Genomic DNA, 24548 nt, shown 5'->3' with positions numbered 1-24548 from the left:
TTTTAAACGAAGTTTTTCGTTTGATTCACTGCCATTCTTTCCTCTCAGGTATTTTAAATTTATTTTGCCTAGGTCCTTTACCTAACATGATTTACAGCATCATATCAAGAAAATTAGCGTCAAATCTTACCAAAAAAAAAAAAAAAATAGCCAAGGGCTTCACAGGAGGCGGGATTCCCCTCCGGGGTCACACGGAGGAGGGCGGGAACAAGACCAGCGCAAAGCTTCCGCTTTCATTTCTAACATCATAAGTCAACCATTCTCATTAAAGGAGTACGACGGAAGGGTGATTTTCTGTCGGCGAACATTTCCCTAGCGACGAGTCCAACCATGACACAGGGATACCACAGGGTCGCATCACAATGGGTACTTTGTGAGAGCTCAAAAGCCAGATCAGATGACCTAGTTTGTGGTAAAACATTAAATTGCAATTCACTTGACCTGTCAGTTTCATTCTCTTCTATCTGTCTCTAAAATACTGAACTTCCGGGGTAGACTCCTCCCCCTCCATTCCTGGCCGGTGGTTTGATCCGGCCAGAATACTGACAGGAGGGACGAACTGCGTCTGCGCAGAAGGCTGTCGGGGGGGTGGGGGGAGGAACATGGCGCAAGCTCTGTCTGAGGAGGAGTTTCAGCGGATGCAGGTGCTGCTCACCGGGGAAAAGACCACCGCGTTAACCGACGGGGGGCGGGGTAGAGAGAGGTCGGGCCACCGGCTCTGAGAAGGGGTTGGTTGGGATGGACCTTGAGTCTAAGGGGTTGGTCTGGAGAAGGGAAACTGAGGCTCTGAGTGGTGAGACTGTTGGATTCCGAGATACTATTGGGCTCTGAGGGGTTGGATTCTATTAGCTTTGTGGGCGGAGGAGAGAGTCCTAGAGTGGGTGATACCTTACTCAGACCTGGAGGGGACGAGACTTTTGGGCCCGTGCGGGGGACACCATGGGTCGGTGATGATAACATTGGGTTTTGAGGGAAGGAAATCCTGAGAGGGCGAAACCATTTTGTCTGGAGAGGAAGGAAGCAGACGTTGGGCCATTTGCGTCATGGTGGGGGGAGCCCTTGAATGGGCAATACCATTACCCGGTGGAAGGTGGAAATGTTTGTGGGAGATACCACTATGCCGAGGAATTGGGGAAAGAACCCACATGCTGTCATTGTTCCTGAGAGGTGGAGATCCTGCGTGAGTGCTGGTACTGGATTCTAAGAGGTGGTGGTACCATTGGGTGATTACAGGTGATCCCATTAGGTCTGGGGTGAAGAGGACCCTGACTGGGTAATACCGTTAACTCCTGTTGGAGAGAAGACCAAAAGAGGTTAAAGAGTGTTACCTCGGACCACATGGAGGGGAAATCACTGGGCTTTAGGGAGGTACCCTAATTGGGTATCCTGACCACTTGATTCTTTCTGGGACGACTCTGAGATCGGATGAAAGGCCAGAGTAGGCCCTTGTTGAGAGAGTTCCTTACCGGGGAAGACCATTGGATTTTGTGTGGGAGGAGACTCTGAAAGGGGGAAGCCCTGAGTGGGATTCTGTGGGAGGAGAGGAAGAACTCCAAGTGAGTATAGGTAGTCCTTTGATCCTTGAATGAGAGAAACCAGTTGTCCCTGTGTGATGGAGGCTTAGAGTGAGAGGGTAAGATCACTGGACCATGAAAGGGGAAGTTAAAACTTGTAACTTGTGTGGGGAGATTCCAAGTAAGAGTACTCACTCAACTGGCCCACCCAAGGTTTTGTGGAGGAGAGACCCTGAAGGATGTAGGACCATCACATTGGATCATGACTGGGGAGTTCTTGAGGGATGTGGGGGACCCTTGGGTGAGGAAGATTGATTTCACTGGGCCATAAGTGAAGGAAAAACCATTTGGTTCTGATAGATAGGGCTTCTCCATGTGTTACAAGGGTGTACAAATTGGGTCATGACAGGTAGATCACTGGGTCTGGTAGAAGAACAGGGCCAAGCCCTCTGACCTTAAGCCGACCACCAGGGGGTGGAGGCTGGTGCCATGGGAGGAGGGAAAGAACTTGGTGGGGTAAGGGACAGTAGGTCTGGGAAGAACTGGCCTCAGTGCCTTACAGGGCTGTTAGGAAGGGTATGCTATTTGGAGTGGCCCATACCTCACTCTCCCTTAATTCTTGAAAGTGGTTTGGATGTGTTTTGAGAGTCTTGGGGGTAAGGAGGATCCAGGCAGCCCCCAACTTAGTGTAAGTTGGACAGGAGTATACTGGGCCCTCTTCCCTTGAAAAAGGAAGAATGCAGGCCCTTGTCCCCTATACTCAGGGGCCTCCAAGTCTGGCCAAGAGTATAGACAATACTCTTCTATGACAGAAAGAACAATGTTTAGTGTCTGATGAGGCCAGTGAGGATGAGGAGGAAGAACTTTATCCTGTGGGCGTGGAGAACCATGGAACATGCATATGAGCAAGAACCTGCTGGAGCAGTGCTCTGTCATGGCCTGAGTGCTGAGTGAATTGGAAGAGGATAGAAAGAAGAGTGACACTGGCTGTGGTTATAAGTAGAGCTAGAGAAGGTAGGACATGGGCTGAGGGACTGGAGGCTCATTTAGGATGCAGGGTACATAGGTCTTAAGGAGTGGCTAAAGAGTCATGTGGAAGGCAGCAGGATCCGTGGGGCTCAGGGGATTGGTGCCCTCACTGTGAGAGTAGGGACACATTCCTGACCAAGTCATTTCCCTTCCCTGCCTCCCCCAAGGCTCAGCTCCTGGAACTCCGGACAAATAACTACCAGCTTTCAGATGAACTACGCAAGAATGGTGTTGGTGAGCCAAGAGGGTCTCATTAGATGGGGGTGGCTTTTGGATATAAGAGGCCAAGGGAAAAAACCTCAGAGGCCTGGCAGGAAGACCTTTCAGCTTCCTACCACTGACTGAGGCTGAGATTCCCTGCTTTCCCCACACTAGAACTCACCAGTCTTCGACAGAAGGTCGCCTACCTGGATAAGGAATTCAACAAAGCTCAGAAGGTACCTCCCTCCACCCAATCACCCACCCATTCTTCCCTATAGCCCTCTGACTCATTCACCTAGCCAGTGAGCACCTACAGGGAACCAGACCTAATGTTACATGCTGTCATCAGTCATTCAAAAAAACTCTCACAGAAGTCTCTTTAGTTTGCTAATTTTATCTAATCCTGCTTAATTACTGATTTTTAGTTTACTCTTAATTCATTTTCAATTTCAATTACTTATTCTCATTCACTACCTTCTAACTAAATAGTCACATCCAGGGGCATCTGGCTGGCTCAGTCAGTGGAGGATGCAACTCTTAATCTCAGGGTTGTGAGTTCAAGCCCCACGTTGGGTGTAAAGATTACTTAAAAACAAAAAAATTCTTGGGCCGCCTAGGTGGCTCAGTCGATTAAGCGTTGGACTCTTGATTTTGGCTCAGGTCATGATCTCATGGTTTGTGAGGCTCTGCCCTTGGTATTCTCTCTCTGCCCCTCCCCTGCTCACACTCCCTCTCTCTTTCTCTCTTTCAAAATAAATACATTTTTAAAAATCTTTTAAAAAATAGTCACATCCATGGGTGAATCTGTTTTGAATCTGCCTTTTTAAATTGTATTTTTAAAAAATTTTTTTTTGAGAGAGAGAGAGAGAGAGAGAGGGAGAAAGAGTGTACAAGCAGGGTATAGGGGCAGAGGGAGAGGGAGAGAATATTAAGCAGGTTCCATGCTCAGCGCAGAGCCTGATATGGGACTTGATCCCATGAACCTGGGATCATGACCAGAGCTGAAATCAAGAGTCAGACACTTAACTGACTGAGCCATCCAGGTTCCCCCCTTGAATCTGCCTTCTATCCTCTACTCACACTCCTGCCTTGTGCTCCCACTTCCCATCCCTGTCCTGCCCTGTTGGTAAATTGAGACTAAACCTACCTCTCAGATCATCTGAAGATGAATTGCATGTAACCTATTATGGCCCCTCAAGGCATTCAAGGCCCTCCTTTATCTCTTTCTTCCTGTCCCCATGCATAATTCAATGTTATGTGCTCTATAAATATTTGTTAGATGAAGGAATACAGAATGCGGAAAGTCTGGTAGTCCTGAAGGTGAGCTTCTCTTTGGTAGGGTGCTGATTGCCCAACCTGGCAGTGCCCTCAGCTACCCAACAAGGGAGCAGCAGTTTTCATGGTGCATGGGAGGGATCCACATAGATGTGTTTGGACTGATGTAGAAATGAAGCCATAATTTCTGACCCCAGAGACCCAGCCCATGAAGGGTTAAATACTAAAACTCATGAACAGTCTCCAGAGCTTAGAAGAAAACATGTAAACAGGATGTTGTTCACTCACTTGCTTCATCATTCCTGTGGACTACAGATTTCATTCAAGTTCTGTGGTTAAAGACACTCCCATCCCTTGAACCTGTCGTCATTACCCACCCCCTTGACACTTGCCACAATGTTTCCATACCCTAGTGAGGGAGTCCATCTCTGTTCACCTTATCTCTCTTCCCACCCCCTCACCCTTAGGCACTGAGCAAGAGCAAGAAAGCTCAGGTAAGGGGACCCATGGTGGGTGAATGTGTCTGGGAGACTGAGGGGTGATATTTCTGTATGCTGGGATCTCCTAGTACTGGCCTTTCTTTCTCTGTGTGTGCACTCACATCTGTGACTACCTCACTGTCACCTGTTTCTATGTCTGTCTTTATTTTCCTGTGTTTGTCTCACTCTGTGCTGCTTTCTGTGTCTTTCCTTCTCCCTTTCTCCCCATCTTTCTCTCTGAGTCTCTCTATGCCTCTTTTCCTGTTCCTCTCTGACTCTTGCTTCTCTCCCCATCCAACCTTCCCTTTTTCTCTCCCCCGCCTGTTCCTGTCTGCCGTCATTTCTCTTCTCTCCCTTTCTTTATCTCTCCCTCTGACTCCTTGTTTCTCTCTCCCCCTGTTCCACTATCTCTTCTTGACTCATTTCTTTCCCTGACCCCCTCTCTCTTACCTCTGTTCTGTTCTCCCTCCTTTGATCTCTCTGTTCCTATCTTTATTTCTGCCTTTTCTTTTTTTCTGTCCCTCTCCATCCCTATATATCCCCCTTCCCTCATCTCTCTCTACCTCCTCTCACCTATTTCTGTCTACCCCTCTCTTTCTTCCCACTCTCTCCCCTGCCATGTCCATCTTCCCTTCTCTCTACCCTTCCATGTCTGTCTCTTTCCTTCCTTTTATCTCCTGATTTCACCCATCCCATTCTCTGTACCCTATGTTCCCCCCCCCCATCATTTTCTCCCTGTTTCGTTGTCCTACCTCTCCATCCTTTCTGCCCTTGTTGGATACCCTGCCCTTGTGTGCCATTGCAGGAAGTCGAAGGGTTGCTAAGCGAAAATGAGATGCTGCAGGCAAAGCTGCATAGCCAAGAAGAGGATTTCCGCTTGCAGAACAGCACACTTATGGCGGAGTTCAGCAAGGTGCTGGTGCCTGGGATTGCCGAGGGGGATCCAAGGGGGGATCCAAGGGGAGGGGCCACCTGGGCTAAAGTCTGAGGGCAGCTGAAAGTGGTTGGACAGAGGCTGGCCATGGATCACTGTCCATGGTGCTGAAACACCCTTGCTATGTGCTGGGGGGCAGTGGTTTGACAAATGGGGCTGCCGACTGTGCTGCGATTAGAAGGCTGCGAGCCCTGAGGACAGCTGGTTCCAGACCAAGGCACTCCTTTTCTTTGAGCTTCAAGTTCCCTTCTGTATATTTGACAGCTGATGCTATGAAGCTCCAGGGCATTGGAGGGTCTGGAGGGTCTTAGGTAAAGTTCTTATGCTTAGCATGAGATGGAAAGATGTTCTAGCTGCTTCCCTTTACTCTTCCTTCCCTTCATCTGACATGAGCCTGGAGTTCTAGTTCTTCTAGATAATTCGTGCTGGATTGGATCATTCTATCTCCTCACTGGTTTTAGTGTCCTGGCTGTTTCTGAATCTACTAGGGAGTTAGAGATATTATCTTTTGTTTCTTTATCTATCTTCTGTATCCATGATCAATAAGTCTCTAAAGTTTTAGTGTGTTTTGAGGAAAAAATTATCACGACAGCAAAAATGGTATTTCCAGGACTGCATGTGAGAATGTAGTACTTAAGACCTTAAATAAGAAAATACGAAAACAACCTTTAAACAGTTACAATATCGGGAGAGGTGATTTAACAAGTCTAAGTTAAGAACCATAAGGCCTAGATTAAACTCTTGGCTCTGCCTTTTACTAACTGTAATCTTGAGCAAGTCACTTGACCTGCCTGTTCCTTGGTTCCCAGATGTTTAAATTGGAAATGATAATGACAGTACCTGCTTTGCAGGGATTTTGTGAAGATTGAATGGATTAATGTCTGTACACCACTTATAACGGAGCTTTGCACATAGTATCAGCTATGTAGGTGTTAGCTACTATCTTTTTGTTATTACTGATTCATTTTTCCTCTAAAATATTTTTTGACTATTTAAAAGTTTTGAATCCATCCTGTGGCCCTGCTCTGCCTCAGGCCTTACTGCCTCTTACCTGCTTTATTCCCACAGCCTTCTTGCTGGTCTCCTTACTTCTAGTTTGTCCTACCAGTCTGTGCCCTAGAGGTTGTCCTGACCTGCAGGCCTTACCACATCACTCCTTTAAGCAACAACTCCGAGTGGGTCCCTGACCCTGACTGTTCAGACCCCCTGGTGCTCATGTAATAGCTGACCTCATCGCCTCACTTCTCACTGCATCCTGCCTCCAGCCTCAATGGTATCATGGTTCTTTTAGGATGAGGCAGGGACAGGGGTTCCTCCATAAATACAGCTTGTGTTTTCCAGCACCTGTCCTGAGCTAGGCACTGGACCAGGTATAGAACCTCCTTCACACTCCCCCTCCTCCTCCTCCTGGGAACTGGAAGTGCTAACAGAGAGACCTGGATTCAAGGCCTACCTCTACCACTTATTTGCCAAGATATTTCAGCTCAATTTTTCCTTCAACAAATAGTTATTGAGCACCTCCTTCATGCTCTGTGTTCTGGACATAGTTGTGAGCAGCACAGAACAGCCCCCACTCTTAGGTAGCTTATATTCTGCTTATGGGGTAGGGAGAAAGATAAGATATTAAAAAATAATAATAGTACAGATAGCTGACAGTTACATAGTGTTTACTGTGTGCCAGGTCCTGTTTGATGTGTTTTACATTATTCACTCATTTATTCTTACAACAGGCCAATGAGATATTAGTAGTATCCCTACTAAGCACATGAGGAAAACTGAGCCCCAGAGAAGTAAAGTAATTTGTCTCAAAGTCACATAGCTAATAAATAGCAGAGTAGAAGTTCACATCCAAGCAGTCTGGTTTCAGAATCTGTGCTTGTGACGCTATGTTACAAAATAAAGTTTAATTGTTGATCACAATTTATAATCCAAAAATGTGCAGAGCTTTAGGAAATTAGCGTACTAGGTAAATTTAATTGTGATTAGTACTAGGTAAAAAACGAAATTAACAGAGTGCTGTGACAGAGAGTATTGGGATTTCTGTGTTGGGGGATTACTACTTCAAGGAATACATCTGAACAGAGCACTGTAGGATGCAAAGGAGCCAGTCATGTGAAGAACTGGATGAAAGGAATAGTGTTCTGGGTAGAAAGTAATTCCAGGCAAAAAAATAAAAATTCTCTGTAGGTCTCAGTATTCTCATCTGGAAATGGGGTTTTAGCGTCACTTATCAGGAATGCTCTGCAAACTGTGTTTTGGCCAGGAGTCGAGCAAGGGGCTGGCCTAGTTTTATTTGCATTGTACCTCGCTCCAAGGCCGAGCGCTGATGATGGTGGAAGGCGGGGGGAGGGGAGGTGGGTGTGGGTAGCACTGGCTTTGGAAATGCCCTGAAAGCTGTGGTGCCTAGGCTCCCAGACACAGACCCTTCACAGAAGAGGTGTGGCAGCAGGGCTATTTGTGATGTTGACATCTGGGACCAGCAACTTCCAGAGGAGCCTGAGGTCTTGGATTATGACTATGAGGTTGGGATTGGGCAAGCAGAAAAGTGTTCTTGGTATCCTCAATCCTCTGTGACTCTGCCACTTACCAGATGTGGAATTTGAGGTCATTTAACATTTGTGGCTCAGCATCCTTATCTGTGAAGTGGGGGGGGGTGGATAATGAGGAATGACAGCACCTACATCACAGAGATATTATGAGAATTCAGTGAACTATAAAGTACATCAGCCAAGCACCATGTATATTTCAGCAAATGTTGTTTTGATTCTCCGCTTTTCTGCTCCCTCCCTCCTCCCCTGTTCAGCTCTGCAGCCAGATGGAGCAGCTGGAGCGGGAGAACCAGCAACTGAAGGATGGAGCTGCCAGGGCAGGCACTGCCCAAGCTGGGAGTCTTGTGGATGGTGAGCTGCTGAGGCTGCAGGCCGAGAACACAGCCTTGCAGAAAAATGTGGCAGGTACAAGGAGGCCCTCCTTGGAGATGCAGAGACCTTGGGGACTGAGTAGGGTGTCTTCCCCCTGGGGGCAGGGGAAAGGCTTCAGAATTAGGCTTGGCCCTGCTATGAACCAGTGTATAACTTTGGACAAGCCATTTCACCTCTCTGAGTCAAAGCTTCCTCATCTACAGAGAGCTCGTAGGGATGTACACTCCCCGGAAGATTGCAGTAGAGCTGAGCTAAGAGGTGGTAGCTTTCTTAGTTTAGTTCAGTGCCTGGTACCTAGCAAACGTTAGGTTAGCAGATTGAACATCAGAAAGGAGCTGTTTGCTAAACGGAGAAAGTGAACGAAGGAGCTTAGGGGAGATTCTGAGCCCAGATTGTCAGTGGGGTCTGGGATAAAGGCTGGTAGAGTGTGGGTCCCAACGTGGGGATGTTTGGGGGCTTGTGGCGTGGTGGGTGGTAGTTTGGTGATCCGGAGGGAGACTTTGTAGAATTTGGTTGAAGATGAGGTTATAGGAGGATTCAGCTGTAAGTAGTGGGTAGAGGATGGTGGGGCCTGGGGGATGGAGGGGTGGGGCTCAGGGAAACCGGCTTGGGCTGGTCTTATTGTAGACAGGATTTCAGTGGATGGTAGGGCTTAAAAGATTTGTGAAGGGAGGTGCCCAGGTGGCTCAGTTGGCTAAGTGTCTGACTCTTGGTTCCGGCTCAGGTCATGATCTCATGGTTTGTGAGTTCAAGCCCCGAGTGGGGCTCTGTGCTGACAGCACGGAGCCTGCTTGGGATTCTCTCTCTCTCAAGATAAATAAATAAACTTGAAAAAAATATTTGTGGGAGGTGTGGATGGGGCTGAGCCTTTGTTTTGTAAGCTTTTGGTCATTTTGGGCAGGGTCTCTTCTACCTGAGGGATGCAAGGCCAATTCTCCCATCTATTTGAGGCATGGCAAGGGTCTTTGGAGACCACCTCATCCATCATATATTTCTGTTCTACCCACCAGCCCTGCAAGAGCGCTATGGGAAAGAGGCCGGGAGATCCCAAGCTGCCAGTGAGGGCCAAGGGGACCCCCCAGGGGGCCCAGCCCCTACTGTCCCAGCCCCCATGCCATTGGCAGAAGTGGAGCTGAAATGGGAAATGGAGAAGGAAGAAAAGAGATTGCTCTGGGAGCAACTGCAAGGCTTGGAGGTGAATCTGGGTCTGTTGGGGCTGGAGTGTCAGGAGGCAGGCAGGTGCCCTAGCTCAGTCTATGGTCCCACGGAAATGTCTGTGACATCTCCATCTTGTGGGCTAATGGATTAGGAAGGCAGGAGGGTAAGGGAAGGCACAGGCCTCACCTCCCCCTTTGCTAAAGATAGCTCCCTCCCTCATCCTTCCCTGCAGAGCTCGAAGCAGGCTGAAACATCCAGACTGCAGGAGGAACTTGCTAAGGTGGGGCTGCTGAGTTTTCCCTGGACTTTGTTCCACCCCACTCCCCACCTGCCATGCTTCCCCTGGCAGGGCAGGAGGAGCGGAGTGCCCCCCTCAAAGCCTCAATGTCACCATCTGTGAAATGAGAGACTCACATTTATGTCTCAGAGTTGCGTTCAATATGGAATAGGCTAATGTGCTTCCTCTGTCTTGTGGCTGGCAGGCCACATCTTTCTCTTATGTGTCCTCTCAGTTCTGCTTGTTCATCCATCCATCCATCCATCCATCCATCCATTGTGTAGACTGCTGGCTCTTATCTTAGGAGCTGGAGACCCAGTGATGAGGCAGGCAATCATGATCTTGCCTTCCAGGCCTCCTCCCCTAGCCATTCTATGATGTGGCTGTCAAGCAATATGTTGGGGGCATAAATGCTGGCCTTTGGAGCCTGAGGGAGCTGGGTTGAGGTCATGTTGTTTCTCCTGACCACCTGGGCAACCAAATTACTTAACTCTTCTGAGACTCAGTTTCCCCATTTGTAAAACCAGTAGTACTCACTTCTCAGGACTGCTCTGAGGATCCCATGAGATAACATAAGTAAATTCCAGCTCCCAAAAAGGACTTAGTAAGAAGTGTCTATAAATATTAAATTTATTTTTTTGTCTTTATTAATATGCAATCATTTGTCTGCACCCCCCTCCCTCACCCCACCCCAGCTCTCTGAGAAACTGAAAAAGAAGCAAGAAAGGTAAATTTCTTTTTTTTCCCAAGGTGGGAAAATGAATTTTGAGGGACTGGAGAGGGGACTGACTTGTGGAACTGACCCATCTATGTCTGTCTTTCTGTGCCCAGTTTTTGCCGTCTGCAGACAGAAAAGGAGACACTATTCAATGATAGCCGGTAACTACCAGGGGTGGGTGTATTGGTGGACAATAGGGACAGTACCCAGCAGAATTTCCTGAAGACCACAAGGGCAGAGGTGGGAGACGGGTCCTCAGGCCATGGTCCACATGCCCCCCCATCGCCCCCAGGAATAAGATTGAGGAGTTACAGCAGCGGAAAGAAGCGGATCTCAAAGCTCAGTTGGCTCGCACTCAGAAGCTGCAGCAGGAACTTGAGGCTGCCAATCAGGTGAGGGGCTGGATTCTGGGATTGCTGGGATAGAGACCAGGGCTGGGAGTCCAGGGAACCCTGAGGTCTATAGAGACTGGCTGGGGAGGCTAATAGTTCTTGTGTTGGAAATATAGGGACTGGATGGGTACTGGACCCCCTTGGAGCTAAGACAGTGGGAATTAGGGAGCCCCGAGAGTCCTAGGAATTGGCCTGAGTATGCATGAATCAAAGATCTCAGGGGGCTGAGGACTTGGGAGCTGTGTGCCACAAGGTTGGATGAATCTCAAACTCTGGGAGTTTAGAGATAGGAGTCTAGAGTCACTGGGGGCTGGGAGCGAGAGCTGGAGTGAGCCTGAACTCCCTGGAGGTTTGGTGATTTTGAGACTTTTGGGGACTGCATAGATATAAGACTTTCTTTTTTTTTTTTAATTAGTTAATTTATTTGGGGGGGGGAGGGGCAGAGGGGGGAGAGGGCATCCCAAGCAGGCTCCACATTGTCAGTACACAGAGCCCGATGTGGGGCTCAAACTCATGAACTGTGAGATCATGATCTAAGCCAAAATCAAGAGTCAGTCACTTAACCAACTGAGCCACCCAGGGGCACCCTCTAGATACAAGACTTTCAAGGGTTTAAGACAGGTGCGCCTGGAGGCTGAGTGTGTTTGAGGCCCTCAGGGTATGGGGGCTGGTTTGGGGAGCTGAGACAATTAATAAGTTGGATTACTTAGGCTAAGTGGTTCTGAGACCTCTGGAGGCTGTGAATAAAAACAAAGCAAAACAAAACAAAACAAAACAAAACAAAACAAAAACTGGTTAGTTGAAGACATCCAGAGACTGGAGCAAAAGTCTGAGAGTTAGAGGCTAGGGGACTTTAAAGCCTCCAGGCTTCCCCCTAGAGCAGGTGAGTCTGAGATCCCTTGGATTAGGGATATGGTGGTTTGGGGGTCTAAGGTTGGCGACAGAAGTCTGGGTAAAGCTGGGTCTTCAGTTACTTAGGTCTGAAGATCCCCAGAGACTGGGGACAGGAGTGGCAGGTGGAGGGGGGGGTAGTCAGTCAGATATCACCAGGAGCTGGAATCTAGGAGACTGTAGGGGTTTGAGACCTCTAAGGTTTGGAGCTATGAGTTTGGGTGGACCCTAAGACTCTCGGGAGCTAGCCACATAGACTGAGTGTGCCTGAAACCCATGGGAATTGGGGTCAGGAGTCTGAGTGACACTGTAGTCCCTGAGGGCTAAGTGTGTCTGAGAATCCTGGGGCCTCCAAGCTAGCATCTGGGTGAGTGTGAGACCTCTTTTGGATGGGAGTGGAGTGAGTTTGAAATCCCTAAAAACTTAGATGTTTTCTGAGATTCTTGGAGTTAGCATATGGGGTCTGAGGCCCCTGGGGGTAATGACCTAGGATTTGGGTGAGTCTGAGTCTGATGGCTGGGTAGTCCAAGGCCCTCAAGTGCTGGGAACATTCTGCTGGGGGGTCAGAGAGGGATCCTGTATGGTTATATGTACCCCAAAAGGGAGACTGAGGTCTAGAATGGGCTCCCCTGATCTGTACAGAGCTTGGCGGAACTAAGAGATCAACGGCAAGGGGAGCGCCTGGAGCATGCAGCAGCTCTGCGAGCCCTACAAGATCAGGTACATGGTAATGGGAAGCTTCTGGGAGGTAAGGGGATGAGTAGAGGGCAGCCTCAGCAGGTATCGTACAGGCAGGCACGGCCCCAGGGGTCCTGTCTCCCCTAGCCGTGGGTGCGCACCCGTGTGTTTTCTTTCTTGGCTGTGGGTAGGTCCTGTCCCCCTGTTCTGGACCCACTCTCACCTATTGTGGGGGTGGGGCCAGGTGTCCATCCAGAGTGCAGATGCACAGGAACAAGTGGAAGGACTTTTGGCTGAGAACAATGCCTTGAGGACTAGCCTGGCAGCCCTGGAGCAGGTACAGGATACCCGGGAGCCCTCGCTCATCCCTCCCCAGTTTCCCATCTCCTTCTGCTTCTGATCCACATCAGGGCAGAGCAGTCTGGACCTCCTGCTGTTGTCCTGCCTCTGTTTCTGTTTGATTCTCAGCCTCTCCTCTCTGATGGCTTCCACCCTTCTCTCTGGCCATCCATCCCTGCTTCTCTTGCATTTTCTAGTTTCTCTCCAGTGAAGTACAAGAAGTGTACCAATCGTGGTGTACACTCAGTGAATCATGTCTGTCTGTCTGTCTTCATGGGGCCACCACCCAGATCAAGATGTAAAGCATTTTCAGCACCTTGGAAAGTCCCTTTTACCCCTTCCCAATCAGTACTTCCCCAGAAATAACCACTCCTCCGACCTCTAGTGACATAGATTAGTTTTACTTGTTCATTAGCTTCATGTAGTGGAATCAGACACCCATTTTTGTGCCTGGCTTCTTTCCTGTGAGGCTCATCCATACGTAGCATTGGTCTGTTCTTTTATCTCTGTTTACTATTCCACTGTATGACCATACTACATTCATCCATTCCCCTGTTGATCTCTTTATCTCATTCGTTTTTCCTTTGAAATTCTCTTACTCTCCTGGCTCTCTTTCCACCTCTCTCCTTGTCTGCCCAGAACTGGGAAGCTCACACCCTATGGCTGGCCCCTGGGGCCCTTTTCCCTCCAATTCCCATCACCTCCGTTTATTTCAGATCCAAACAGCAAAGACCCAAGAACTCAATATGCTCCGAGAAGAGAATACTGGGCTGGCAGCTGAATTGCGGCAGCGGCAGACTGAGTATGAAGACCTCATGGGGCAGAAAGATGACCTCAACTCACAGCTGCAGGTGATATCTCTGGCTATGACCTGTCTTCTCCCGGTTACCTAGTGCTGGCTCCATGGAGTCCTACATGAGGTGCAGGGAGAAGACTATGGAGTCAGGAGGACCCAGGTTCCAGTCTGGTTTCCTGACTTATTAGCACCTTGTGTCCTAGACCAGGTTGTCTTCCTTCGCTGAGACTGAACCTCTTCAGTTAGACAGGATAGCCATTTTGAGTCTGTAGTAGAAACCAGAACCATAGTGGATTAAGTAAGATAGAAGCTTCGTTCTCTCTCACGTAAGAATCCAGGTGGGCTGTCTAGGGATGGAACAATGGCTTTGCAATTACCAGTGACCCAGATTCCTTCCACATTGCAGTTCTGCCACCTCCAACATAAGACTTCTATCTTGGCAGCCAAGATGCTTGCTCAGGCTCCCCTACCATCATGTTTGTATTCTGTCTGGAAGGAAGGAGGAAAAAGGGAAGGGCCCAGCATGCCCCTTTCCTTTATGAGTTTAACCTGAGTTACACTCACTACTTCTTCATACAGAAATTAATCATAGGGCCACACCTAACTGCGAGGGAGGCAGGGAAAAATCAGTTCGACAACCATGTGTCCAACTACGAAATCTATTGCTAGGGACAGAGGGGAGGACACATAGAACACTGGGGAGCTGCTGCCAGTCTCTGCCATGGTTCTCATCTAGAAATGTAGAGAATAGCACCAACTTTACCAGGGTTAGGGGAGACCGGTCTACCAGAAGCGTCCTGGGTGACCATCACCTCCCGGAGGTTCTTTATGAAACTCATCTCCTTTGTCCCCTCATTAGGAGTCATTACGTGCCAATAGTCGGCTCCTGGAACAACTTCAAGAAATTGGGCAGGAGAAGGAGCAATTGACCCAGGAACTACAGGAGGCTCGGAAGGTGGGCAGCTCTGGAAGCCCAGAGGCTGCAAGGGGAGGGATTGGCCCTGGTCTGTAGGGAGGGAGCAGGTGATGTGGGCAAACGCATGGCAACAGGAAAGGATGGAAAGTGACCAGTTCCCTGAGGATAGACGAGTGACTTCACTGGTTCTGTGGGAACGGGGAGGAGGCAGAATTGGGCTTGTTCCTTGGGGAGAAGGTGGTAGGCCGTGTCTGACGTTAAGAGAGGAGATTGACTGGCATGCTCCTGCCCCCCAGAGTGCCGAAAAGCGGAAGGCCATGCTGGATGAGCTGGCAATGGAGACCCTGCAGGAGAAGTCCCAGCACAAGGAAGAGCTGGGAGCGGTCCGACTGCGGCATGAGAAGGAAGTGCTGGGGGTGCGTGCCCGCTACGAGCGGGAGCTCCGAGAGCTGCACGAAGACAAGAAGCGGCAGGAGGAGGATCTCCGTGGGCAGATCCGTGAGGAGAAGGTGGGTGGGTGGATGGCGATATCTTTCTGTCTCTAAAAGTGGGAGAGCACAGCATCACCCGTGGGCCAGGGAATGGTGTGGGTGAGGTGTCCGCTCCTCCGCCTGCCCCATCCATGACGGTCTCCCCTCTCCCAGGCCCGAACACGGGAGCTGGAGAATCTCCAGCAAACGGTGGAAGAACTTCAAGCTCAGGTACACTCCATGGATGGAGCCAAAGGCTGGTTTGAACGGCGCTTGAAGGAGGCCGAGGTGAGTTGGTGCCTGATGAGGCACAGAGGCTACTGGGGCACATCCATGCCAAACCAGGGGACTGGGAGCAGTCAGGCCCTGGAATTTCCTAAGATACTCTGGACTTGGACATCCCTGCAGCCCCACCAGCGCCACAGCAGCCATCCAGAGGGGAGTCAGGGGATGGCCATCAGTAAGGCAGGATGTCAGATATGCAAATTTGAAAAGGCATCTCTTCCTTCTGAACCTGTTTCTGTCAGGAAATTATTGTAATATACTGTTTGTGTTTATAACATCTGTTTATTCTTTTATTTTTATTTTATTTTTTAAATTATTTTTTTTAATTTTTGAGAGAGGGAGAGAACATGAGTGAGCGAGGGGCAGAGAGAGAGGAAAAGAGAGAATCTTGAAGCAGGGGCTTGAGCTCACCCAATGCGGGGCTTGAACTCAAGAGCCGTGAGACCGTGACCTGAGCCAAAGCCAGATGCTTAACCAACAGCCACCCAGGCGCCCCTGTAATAATATACTGATTTTGTTCAAACAAGGATTTTTACTGCCATTTTTTTTGAAGACTCATAATAATACCTCAGAGGAAGTGTCACGTAGTAGTGAAGAGCACAGACACTGGAAGTAGTCATTTGCATGAGTTTCCATCCTGACTGGGCCCCTTGCTAATTCTGGGCAAGTTACCTGACCTGTGGCCTGTTCTCTTCACCCGTAAAAAAGGGATAATAATAATACCTGTCATCTAGGTATTATGGGAGGATTGTATAAAATGAGTCAATATATGTCAAATCCCTACAACATTCCTGGCGTGCAGTAAGTGCTGTGTTATATTTTGTTAAATAGAATAAAATGCAGATGTCAGTCTGTGATGCAAACAGCACAGCCCTGGAGGTGACACTTCTGTGTACTGTCTAAGGGCACACAGTGTTCCCTGCAGGAGTATCTCCTACATGCCCGCAGGCCCCTGCCGCCATCACATCCCTCACTGGGCGTGACGTCCTCTGGGAGGCCATGGCCAGACCCACCACTTGTCTCATAGGAATCTCTGCAGCAGCAGCAGCAAGAGCAGGAGGAAGCCCTCAAGCGATGTCGGGAGCAGCACGCTGATGAGCTGAAGGTGCCCCCCTGCATGATGGCATCCTTCTCTCCTGGGAGGGCCAGGCCCTAGAGGGAGGACAGAAGTTGCCCAAGTAGGGGCCTGAGCTGCCCTCTGGTTTGCAGAGCAAGGAAGAGGAGCTACAGGGTGTGCGGGATCAGCTCCAGCAGGCCCAGGAGGAGCGGGACTGCCACCTGAAGACCATCAGCAACCTGAAACAGGTCACTTGTCCCTCCGCCAGTCCAGATACAGCCTGGGCCTCAGCACATAGTAACAGGGCGGGGAGGGAACGCACTGCACATGGCCGTTGTGGCAGCCACCAGCCACACCTTCTCTATCCCACAGGAAGTGAAGGACACAGTGGATGGGCAGCGAATCCTGGAGAAGAAGGGCAGTGCTGCGGTATGATGGGGAGGTGTCCAAGCACGGCCCCCCACCTCTGGGTCCACTGGGCCTCAGCCCTCCCCTTTCCCCCTGTTCCCCACAGCTCAAGGACCTCAAGCGCCAGCTGCACCTGGAGCGGAAACGGGCTGATAAGCTGCAGGAGCGACTGCAGGACATCCTTACCAACAGCAAGAGCCGCTCTGGTGAGGGACCAAATGGCAGGGGGGGCTGGGGTGCAGGGGAGGAGGCCAGGCTGGTGCCCAAAGGCCAGAGGTATTTCCTGTACCTCGTTCCACTGGGCTGTCCTGCGCTTTCTGTCCCTCTTGAACTTGGTGCATCTGTCTGGCTCTCCTCTGTTTCTCCTGCTCTCTGCATTACCTCTTTCTTTTTCATTTTTTAAAAAATTTTTTATGTGTGTTTATTTATTTTGAGAGAGACAGAGACAGCGTGAGCTGGGGAGGGGCAGAGGGAGAGGGAGAGGGAGAGAATCCCAAGCAGGCTCCACACCATCAGCGCAGAGCCTGATGTGGGGCTGGAACTCACAAAACCATGACATCACGACCTGAGCCAAAACCAAGAGTCGAATGCTTAACTTGACTGAGCCCCCCCGGGCGCCCCTCTGCATTACCTCTTTCTGTGTCTCTCCTCTGTTTTGGTCTCTCTGTGCCGCCTTGTGCCATCTCTCTGTCTCTCCTTTTCTCTCTCTCCCTGCTTTCTTTCTCTCTGCTCTCTTTTCCCCTTGCTGCTTTTTCCTTCTCTGTCTCTATCTTCCCTCTCTCTCTCTCTCTTCTCTGTCTTTGTCTCTGTCTCTGGATCCCCCCAACTCATACATATTCCCACACCTCACCTGGTGTCTCTAAATTTCTTGTAGCCATTCTCTCATTCTATGAATAGGGACTGAGCCCCCGTGCTCACATCCAGGGTCTTTGATAGGAAACCCCCCGAAACTCTGTCCTCAGGGAGCTCCCGGTTGAGCTAGAGAGACACACAGCAGTGCAGCATTATCACCACGCAGCTAAAATCCATGTTATTTCTCCCGCTTAGGGCAGAAGATACAACAAAAACCCTTGAGTTGCTTTGGACTTTATTTTTTAAGAAGGAAATGGCCTATAAATACATTTTTTTTTTTTTAAATTTTTTTTTTTTCAGTGTTTATTTATTTTTGGGACAGAGAGAGACAGAGCATGAACGGGGGAGGGGCAGAGAGAGAGGGAGACACAGAATCGGAAACAGGCTCCAGGCTCTGAGCCATCAGCCCAGAGCCTGATGCGGGGCTCGAACTCCCGGACCGCGAGATCGTGACCTGGCTGAAGTCGGACGCTTAACCGACTGCGCCACCCAGGCGCCCCACATTTAAATAAATAGATAAGACACAGTGATGATAGCTCTGGTGCATCTCCCACATCACAGGCTCAGAGAAAATTGCTCCCCTGTCCCCCTGCAGCCATCGGCTCCTGCTGGAGACCCTCGGGGTGGGATGACAGCCCCCTTCCCTGATACCCAGAAGCAGCTGCAAGAGTAGAGGCCCGAGCTCGGTGGCCCTGTTTTAAGTGACATGGCAAAAATGGATGTATCGCTCACCCTATCTGTGTCTCTCAGAGACACTGGGTCTCCTGAAGTGACCTCTCTTTATAAAGGAGTTTTGTTTCTGTTTTGCTAACCGATCAGTGTATGAATCAACAAGCAGATTCCAGTGGCTTGCCATACATCGTCCTTGTCCATTAGATGAAATCCGGATTTAGGTTCATGGCTACATGTCCGTCTCTTTTTTTTTTTCCCCCTCTGGTCTCTGCTCTGACCCATGTCTCTATTTGCCTCTCATCTGCTGTGGCTTACTGTCTCTCTTGGATTTCCCCTCTGCGTGTGGGTGTGCCCCTGTGCTCTCTCCAACTGTCGGTCTTCCTTTCTGCATAACCTACGTCTGAGTGAGTGCATACGGCCCTTTATGCCCGTACGGGTCCACATTGCCAACTTTCTCCCAGCTGCTTCAACTTTGTTTCTCTTCTGGCGTGTGTGTTTGCCTGGAGAGGCAGCCACTTTCTCTGTTTCTGCCTCTCCCTGTCGTACTGTCTGCTTCCACCTTGCCTCTGCCCGAGTGTCACATCGCCTCCGTCCATCTCCATCAAATCTATTTCTGCCTCTTCCTGCCAGTCGCTGCCCTGGGACCCTGGGGGATTGGGGCTCAGGTTTCTCATCTCTCTCTGCCCAGGCCTCGAGGAGCTGGTTCTGTCAGAGATGAACTCACCAAGCCGGACCCAGACTGGAGACAGCAGTAGTGTCTCCTCCTTCAGCTACCGGGAGATCTTGCGGGAAAAGGAAAGCTCGACTGTTCCTGCCAGGGTAAGGGGCTAGGAAAAGTCGACAGCCCAGCCTCTCCTACCCAGATTCTGGGGGTCCACCTTTTCTCCTCCCCTGCAAACATCTACTGCTCTAGGCCCAGCACACACATTTTCCTGTCAACTGTTGTCCATGCTTGCCAACTTGGATTCAGATTGCCAAATCAGGGATGGGCAAGTTATTCTCTCTGACCTTCTGTTCCCTCATCTGTGAACTAATTCCACCTTTCCTGGTGTCATAAAATATGTAGCTCATAGAAGGTGCATCATCTCTATTGGAGGTCCTTTTTTCCAACTCATAATTATCACTTGTGACTGTCGTCTATAATGTCAGCTTCCTGGGCTGGCCACTTTTCTTTGGAAATGATTTGTTATCAATCTGTAAGTAGTATGTGTGCTGTATAGAAAGATTTGAAAAGCACCCACAAGCAAAGACTTTTAAATCCAAAGAAACCACATCTTCACCATCCAGAGATCCAGAGATCACCACTATAAAGCCTTGGTTCACACCCTTCTAGATCTTGCTCTTTTTTTTTTTTTTTTAATGTTTGGGTTTTTTTTGAGAGAGAGACAGAAAGTGAGCCCCGGAGGGGTGGAGAGAGAGGGAGACACAGAATCTGAAGTAAGTTCCAGGCTCTGAGCTGTCAGCACAGAGCCTGATGTGGGGCTCGAACCCACAAACTGCGAGACCATGACCTGAGCTGAAGTCAGATGCTTAACTGACTGAGCCACCTAGGTCCCTTGAATCTTGGTCTTTCTTGAACCTAAATGAGATCATAAGTAACCCATTTTTGTTCAGCTGATCTTTACCCTCCCAGTTTTGTAAATTTTCATCTCATCTGGTACTTTGGCCTTAATCACATCTCTCTGGTTGGCCCCAAAACGTCCTTGATTGCTGGTTTTGCGAAAACTGGCATTCAGTTTCAGGGCTCATGTCACATCTGGCTGCTTTATGTCCGTTAAGTGTCTTGAGTCTAGTGTGGTCCCCCCCTTTTTTTTTTTCATGGCACCAACCCACAGAGGAAACCACCCAGTTAACCTGCAGAAAGCATCCCACCTTTTTGGTTTTCCTGCTGGCTTCCTAGTGGTGTCATATTTCTTGTTCCTCTGTCCCCTAGTTTTCTGTCAACTGGAAATGAGATCTCATTTGTTATAGGCCCTTTGTTCATCTTCTCAGGAAGGAAATGACTTGGTGGCTCCTATGTCCCTCTTTAGGCAAAGGGAGACCCAGAGCCTTCGCAGGTGCTGAGACTTGTCTATAGCCCCTGTCACAGAGCCCATCCTCATCCCCCTGGCTCCCTCCCAGCCCCTGATCTATCTGGGGCAGGTGGCAGCGCTGAGACAGGGCTGGCCTCTCCCCTCCTCTTCCCTGCAGTCCTTATCCAGCAGCCCTCAGGCCCAGCCTCCGCGGCCAGCAGAGCTGTCAGACGAGGAAGTGGCCGAGCTCTTTCAGCGCCTGGCAGAGACACAGCAGGAGAAATGGATGCTGGAGGAGAAGGTGCTGCCTGCCTGCCTATCCCCACTTGGCACTCCCTTGGAGAGGAGGCTGGGGCGTTGTGTGTGTGTGGCGGGGGGCTGCCTGGCTGGGCCCCTTATTGTGCATTAACATGCTGGGCCACCCTGCAGGTGAAGCACCTGGAGGTGAGCAGTGCCTCCATGGCAGAGGACCTTTGCCGGAAGAGTGCCATCATTGAGACCTACGTCATGGACAGCCGGATCGGTCAGTGCTCCATCCCTAGCCTCACCCACCATCCAGCCTCTGACCTGCCCCCTCCTGCCCCACTGTTTCCTCTCGTCTTGCAACTCAGCAGAGTTACTGACAAGGACCACAGCTGCCAGAGGGGAGAGCAGGCCAGGCCCATCACTGTGTCTGTCTTTCACCTCGGCTCTTCCCTTCTGCCAGGGTCTCTCCTTTCCCCAGTGTGTCTCTCTGTCCTTCTCTCTTCCCCCCACCCCTTCTATCTGCCCTGCTTCCTCATCTTGTCTCACTGCTCCTGCTACCTGTCTGTCCTGTGCCTCCTCTGGACGTTTTCATCCTCTGCATGTATACCCCTTTGGGGCTCCTTATCTGTTCTTCTCCCCTCTCCCACTTTCTCTCCTCTTTTGCCCCCCCTCTCCCATCTTCGTTTCTTTTGCTCCTTTCTTTCACACCTTCTCCAATCCCTGTTTTCCCCGTATCGATCAGAATAACATGGACTGATATGTGCTGAGAGCTGACTGTGTGCTCTGCGCTTTGCGTGCAGCTACTTTTCCAGCTCCACGAATTGTTTATTAGCCCCATTTCTCAGGGCTGCACAGGTAGTAAGTGACAGCCAGGTTTCACATGGCAAGGCCTCTGCCCCCTGCATCACATGGCTTCTCCCCCCACTTTTCGCCCCCACTCTCTGTTTCCCTCTCTTCTGCCCCATCTCTGTCATCTCTCCTCCGGCTCTGCCGAAGGGGTTGTTCTCAGCCTGGCCCCTTGCAGATGTGTCTGTGGCAGCAGGCCACACAGACCGCAGCGGGCTGGGCAGCGTTTTGAGAGACCTAGTGAAGCCAGGCGACGAGAACCTTCGGGAGATGAACAAGAAGCTACAGAACATGCTGGAAGAGCAGCTCACCAAGAATATGCACTTGCACAAGGCGAGTGTGGCCTACCAGCCTACCCATCTGTCCATCTAGCCACCTCCTCCCTCCACACCCACCTGATCCCCCCACCACACAGCCCCCAGGTCATATGCCCCCTACCCATCTAATCATCTGCCACATGTCTTTCCACCCATTTCCTGACATACCCCTCTCTCCCTCTTACCTACTCATCAGTAGCCCCTTGTCTTACCTTTTACCCACCTGCCCAGCAACCTGCCAACCTGCCTACCTGTTGTTGCCCACCTGTTTGGCTACCATGGATCCCCCATGCATCCACCCACACGTCTACTTGCTCATCCTGCCCCCCAGATATTCCCCCTTTTCTGGGGGAGTCAGAAATTATGCAGACCCAGCCCCTGCCTCTGAGAAGTGAGCTCACCATTTAGTGGAAAAGATGGTCGTGAGGTGAGGGTTGTATCCTCCAGCCCTCACCATGCACAGCTGGTGATCCATGCCTATATCCATATCCCTGGGAGGCTCCCCCTCCTCTCCCCCCCACACTTATCTTTTCCAAGCCCAGCCCACTGCTGGGGTTCTGTGAGCCTCTCAAAATACCTTCCTGTGCCAGGCTAGACATAGCTGGGCATTGATTAATGAGGTGAGATGGATGACACCCCAAGCTTGGTGAGGGAGCTTCCCCTGCTGCTTCCTCTGGCCCCTGATGGCTCGTTTGTTTCTTAGGACATCGAAGTTCTCTCCCAGGAAATTGTGCGGCTCAGCAAGGAGTGCGTGGGGTCCCCTGACCCAGACGTAGAACCTCGAGAAGCCAGCTAAAGACCTGCGAGCTGCACCTACTCCTTCCCCTCCCCACCCACCAGGAAACCATTCCCTTGGGCTGCGGTGGGAAAATGGGACCGCCAAAATCAAATAGGTTGGGAGACTGGACATTAAAGGGGTTGGAGGCCTGATGGCTGGTGTTAATGACCCTGTTTTAGGGCAGAAGCCCCTGGGGAGTGGGGATCCTGAGGGGAGGGTCAGGGATTTCTCCTCCTTCTTGGCCCTGGCTCCCAGGGGCCTTTGCCTTCATCTCTGCATGAGCTCTCCCTCCCCAGAGACCAACTCTTTTTTATTTTATTTTATTTTTTAATTTATGTCTGGAAGCCTGGCTACTCTGCATTTGGGATTGGGGATGTTGGGTGGGGCACGGTCCATGTTCAGCGTTCTAGCAACGTGTGTGTGTGTGTATAAAGGCTGCAGCCAAAATACCATCTGGCCAGATGGGCCCACCCACTGACTGTCTACTCTCATTCTTTCCAACCAGGAGGGATGTGCTGGTGACGGGGAGGTCACACCATTGGAATGGGAAGGGAGGTCTCTGGTGGCATGAGGAGGGTGGTCTCTGGCTACAATTTTATCCCCCTTCCCCTACCTTCACCCAGCTGTCTCCAGTCACCATGGGCCCGCCCCTCAAACTGAATGGAACAGAAACATGGGCAGATATGTATGTGGGTGGATATGTATGGGGTGTGGGTGTGGATGAGTGGGCAGATGAGAGGATAGATAGTGGTTAGATGGACTGATGGATAAATAAGTGGAAGGTTGCATGGATCAGTGATAGGTTGAGAAATAAATGGACAGATGGATGGATGGGTGATTGCATGAATAAATGGATAGATGGATAGGTCAGGGATGTAAGTGGACAGATGGATGGCTAGGGGAATGGATTGATGGATGGATGAGGAAGAGTAAAGAGTAGGTAAATAAATGACGGGCAGGGCTATGGATAGACAAGTAGATGGGTCCGGGGGGTACATAAGGATAGGTTGGCAAATGGGTGGATAGGGTGAATATACAAATGGGTGAGCAAGTGGGTGGGTGGAGGGATAGGTAGAGCATTTGGTTGTGTGGGTGGGAGAATGAATGGATAGGTGTGTGGTGAGTGGGTGCAGGGATGGAGAAATGGACAGATCGGGAGTGTGATGAGTGGGCAAACTGAAGATTATGTGCATGGGTTAGATTGATTGAAAAGTGGAAAATTGGCCTGGATTTATTGCCCCCCTGCACCACACCTTTATTTTTTTTAATGTTTATTTATATTTAGAGAGAGCACACACAAGTGCCTGAGCGGGGGAGGGGCAGAGAGGGAGCGAGAGAATCCCAAGCAGGCTCTGCACCACCAGCGTGGAGCCCTGTCAGGGCTCGATCCCACAAACCCTGAGATTATGACCTGAGCCAAAACCAAGAGTCAGATGCTCTACTGACTGAGCCACCCAGGTGCTCCCACCACACCTTTAATTACTAAAACGGAGGCCTCCCCTGTGTGCCCTGCCCTGTGCCATCCCCTTTCACGTCACTCCTAATGTGCCCAACGACACTATATAGGTAACGTGACATCTGACAACTGAAGATACATTGCAAGTCACTTGCTCAAGGACATAAGTCAGTAGCAAAGCTGGAGTTTGAACCCATCCATGCCTGGTACGCTTGGTACCCAGTGCTCTATGCCATCCAGGAGCAGAGTCCTCTGGGGAGAAGGCATGAATTCAGAAGGCTCCTGGACATGGACGGATGAGGGAGACTGCCCCTCAGCATGGGGCCCGCCTGAGAGAGAAGCTGGTATGGGGGTGGGACCTGCTTGTCCCATCTGCACTCCCCTTACCCCCCACTTCACATCTGAAAACAGGATGGTGCTCCAATCCCACAGCAACAGCTTTGGTCAGAGCTGGGCTCTAACCCACGCACGCCCCCCCCCCAGGGAGCAGCTTTGGGGGCCTTGCCATCTAGAGAAATGCCCCCCACCGGTCCCTCCATCCACCCCCTTCTCCAGCCCTTCTACAGCATGGGGGCAGGGAGGGGACACAGCGCTGCATCATTCCCCATGGCACTCCGCTCTGGGGCCATTA

At 50.4% G+C, this 24548-nt stretch overlaps 1 protein-coding gene across 3 annotated transcripts; it reads left to right on the top strand.

Moving 5' to 3' along the window:
- The first annotated feature begins 560 nt into the window (after positions 1-560).
- Positions 561-22936, top strand: GRIPAP1 (GRIP1 associated protein 1). Of its 3 annotated transcripts, none has more exons than XM_047844342.1 (26): positions 561-644; positions 2711-2777; positions 2919-2980; positions 4487-4513; positions 5304-5411; positions 8236-8386; positions 9364-9548; positions 9744-9791; positions 10484-10515; positions 10620-10667; positions 10799-10898; positions 12432-12509; positions 12712-12804; positions 13523-13657; positions 14462-14557; positions 14815-15027; positions 15163-15276; positions 16301-16378; positions 16483-16578; positions 16703-16759; positions 16845-16944; positions 18951-19081; positions 20453-20575; positions 20704-20797; positions 21545-21699; positions 22387-22936. In XM_047844342.1, the coding sequence occupies exons 1-26, from the start codon at positions 603-605 to the stop codon at positions 22477-22479; spliced, it is 2526 nt and encodes an 841-aa protein (XP_047700298.1). In that variant the 5' UTR covers positions 561-602; the 3' UTR covers positions 22480-22936. The 3 variants fall into 3 exon arrangements, with proteins under 3 accessions (XP_047700298.1, XP_047700297.1, XP_047700299.1); XM_047844341.1 differs by lacking the exon at positions 561-644 and adding an exon at positions 1103-1180; XM_047844343.1 differs by lacking the exons at positions 561-644; positions 21545-21699 and adding an exon at positions 1103-1180.
- The last annotated feature ends 1612 nt before the right edge of the window (positions 22937-24548 follow it).

This window comes from Prionailurus viverrinus, chromosome X (assembly GCF_022837055.1).
Source record: "Prionailurus viverrinus isolate Anna chromosome X, UM_Priviv_1.0, whole genome shotgun sequence".
Classification (NCBI taxonomy): Eukaryota; Metazoa; Chordata; class Mammalia; order Carnivora; family Felidae; genus Prionailurus; species Prionailurus viverrinus.
The sequence above is the reverse complement of the archived record's forward strand: the minus strand, read 5'-3'. Positions and strand labels throughout refer to the sequence as shown.

Coding starts and splice junctions, on each gene's coding strand:
- GRIPAP1 (XM_047844341.1), top strand. CDS start 1,118: ATGCCGAGGAATTGGGGAAAGAACCCACATGCTGTCATTGTTCCTGAG. Junction 2,778..2,918: donor ACTACGCAAGAATGGTGTTG/GTGAGCCAAGAG, acceptor TCCCCACACTAG/AACTCACCAGTCTTCGACAG. Junction 19,082..20,452: donor GCTCGACTGTTCCTGCCAGG/GTAAGGGGCTAG, acceptor TCTTCCCTGCAG/TCCTTATCCAGCAGCCCTCA.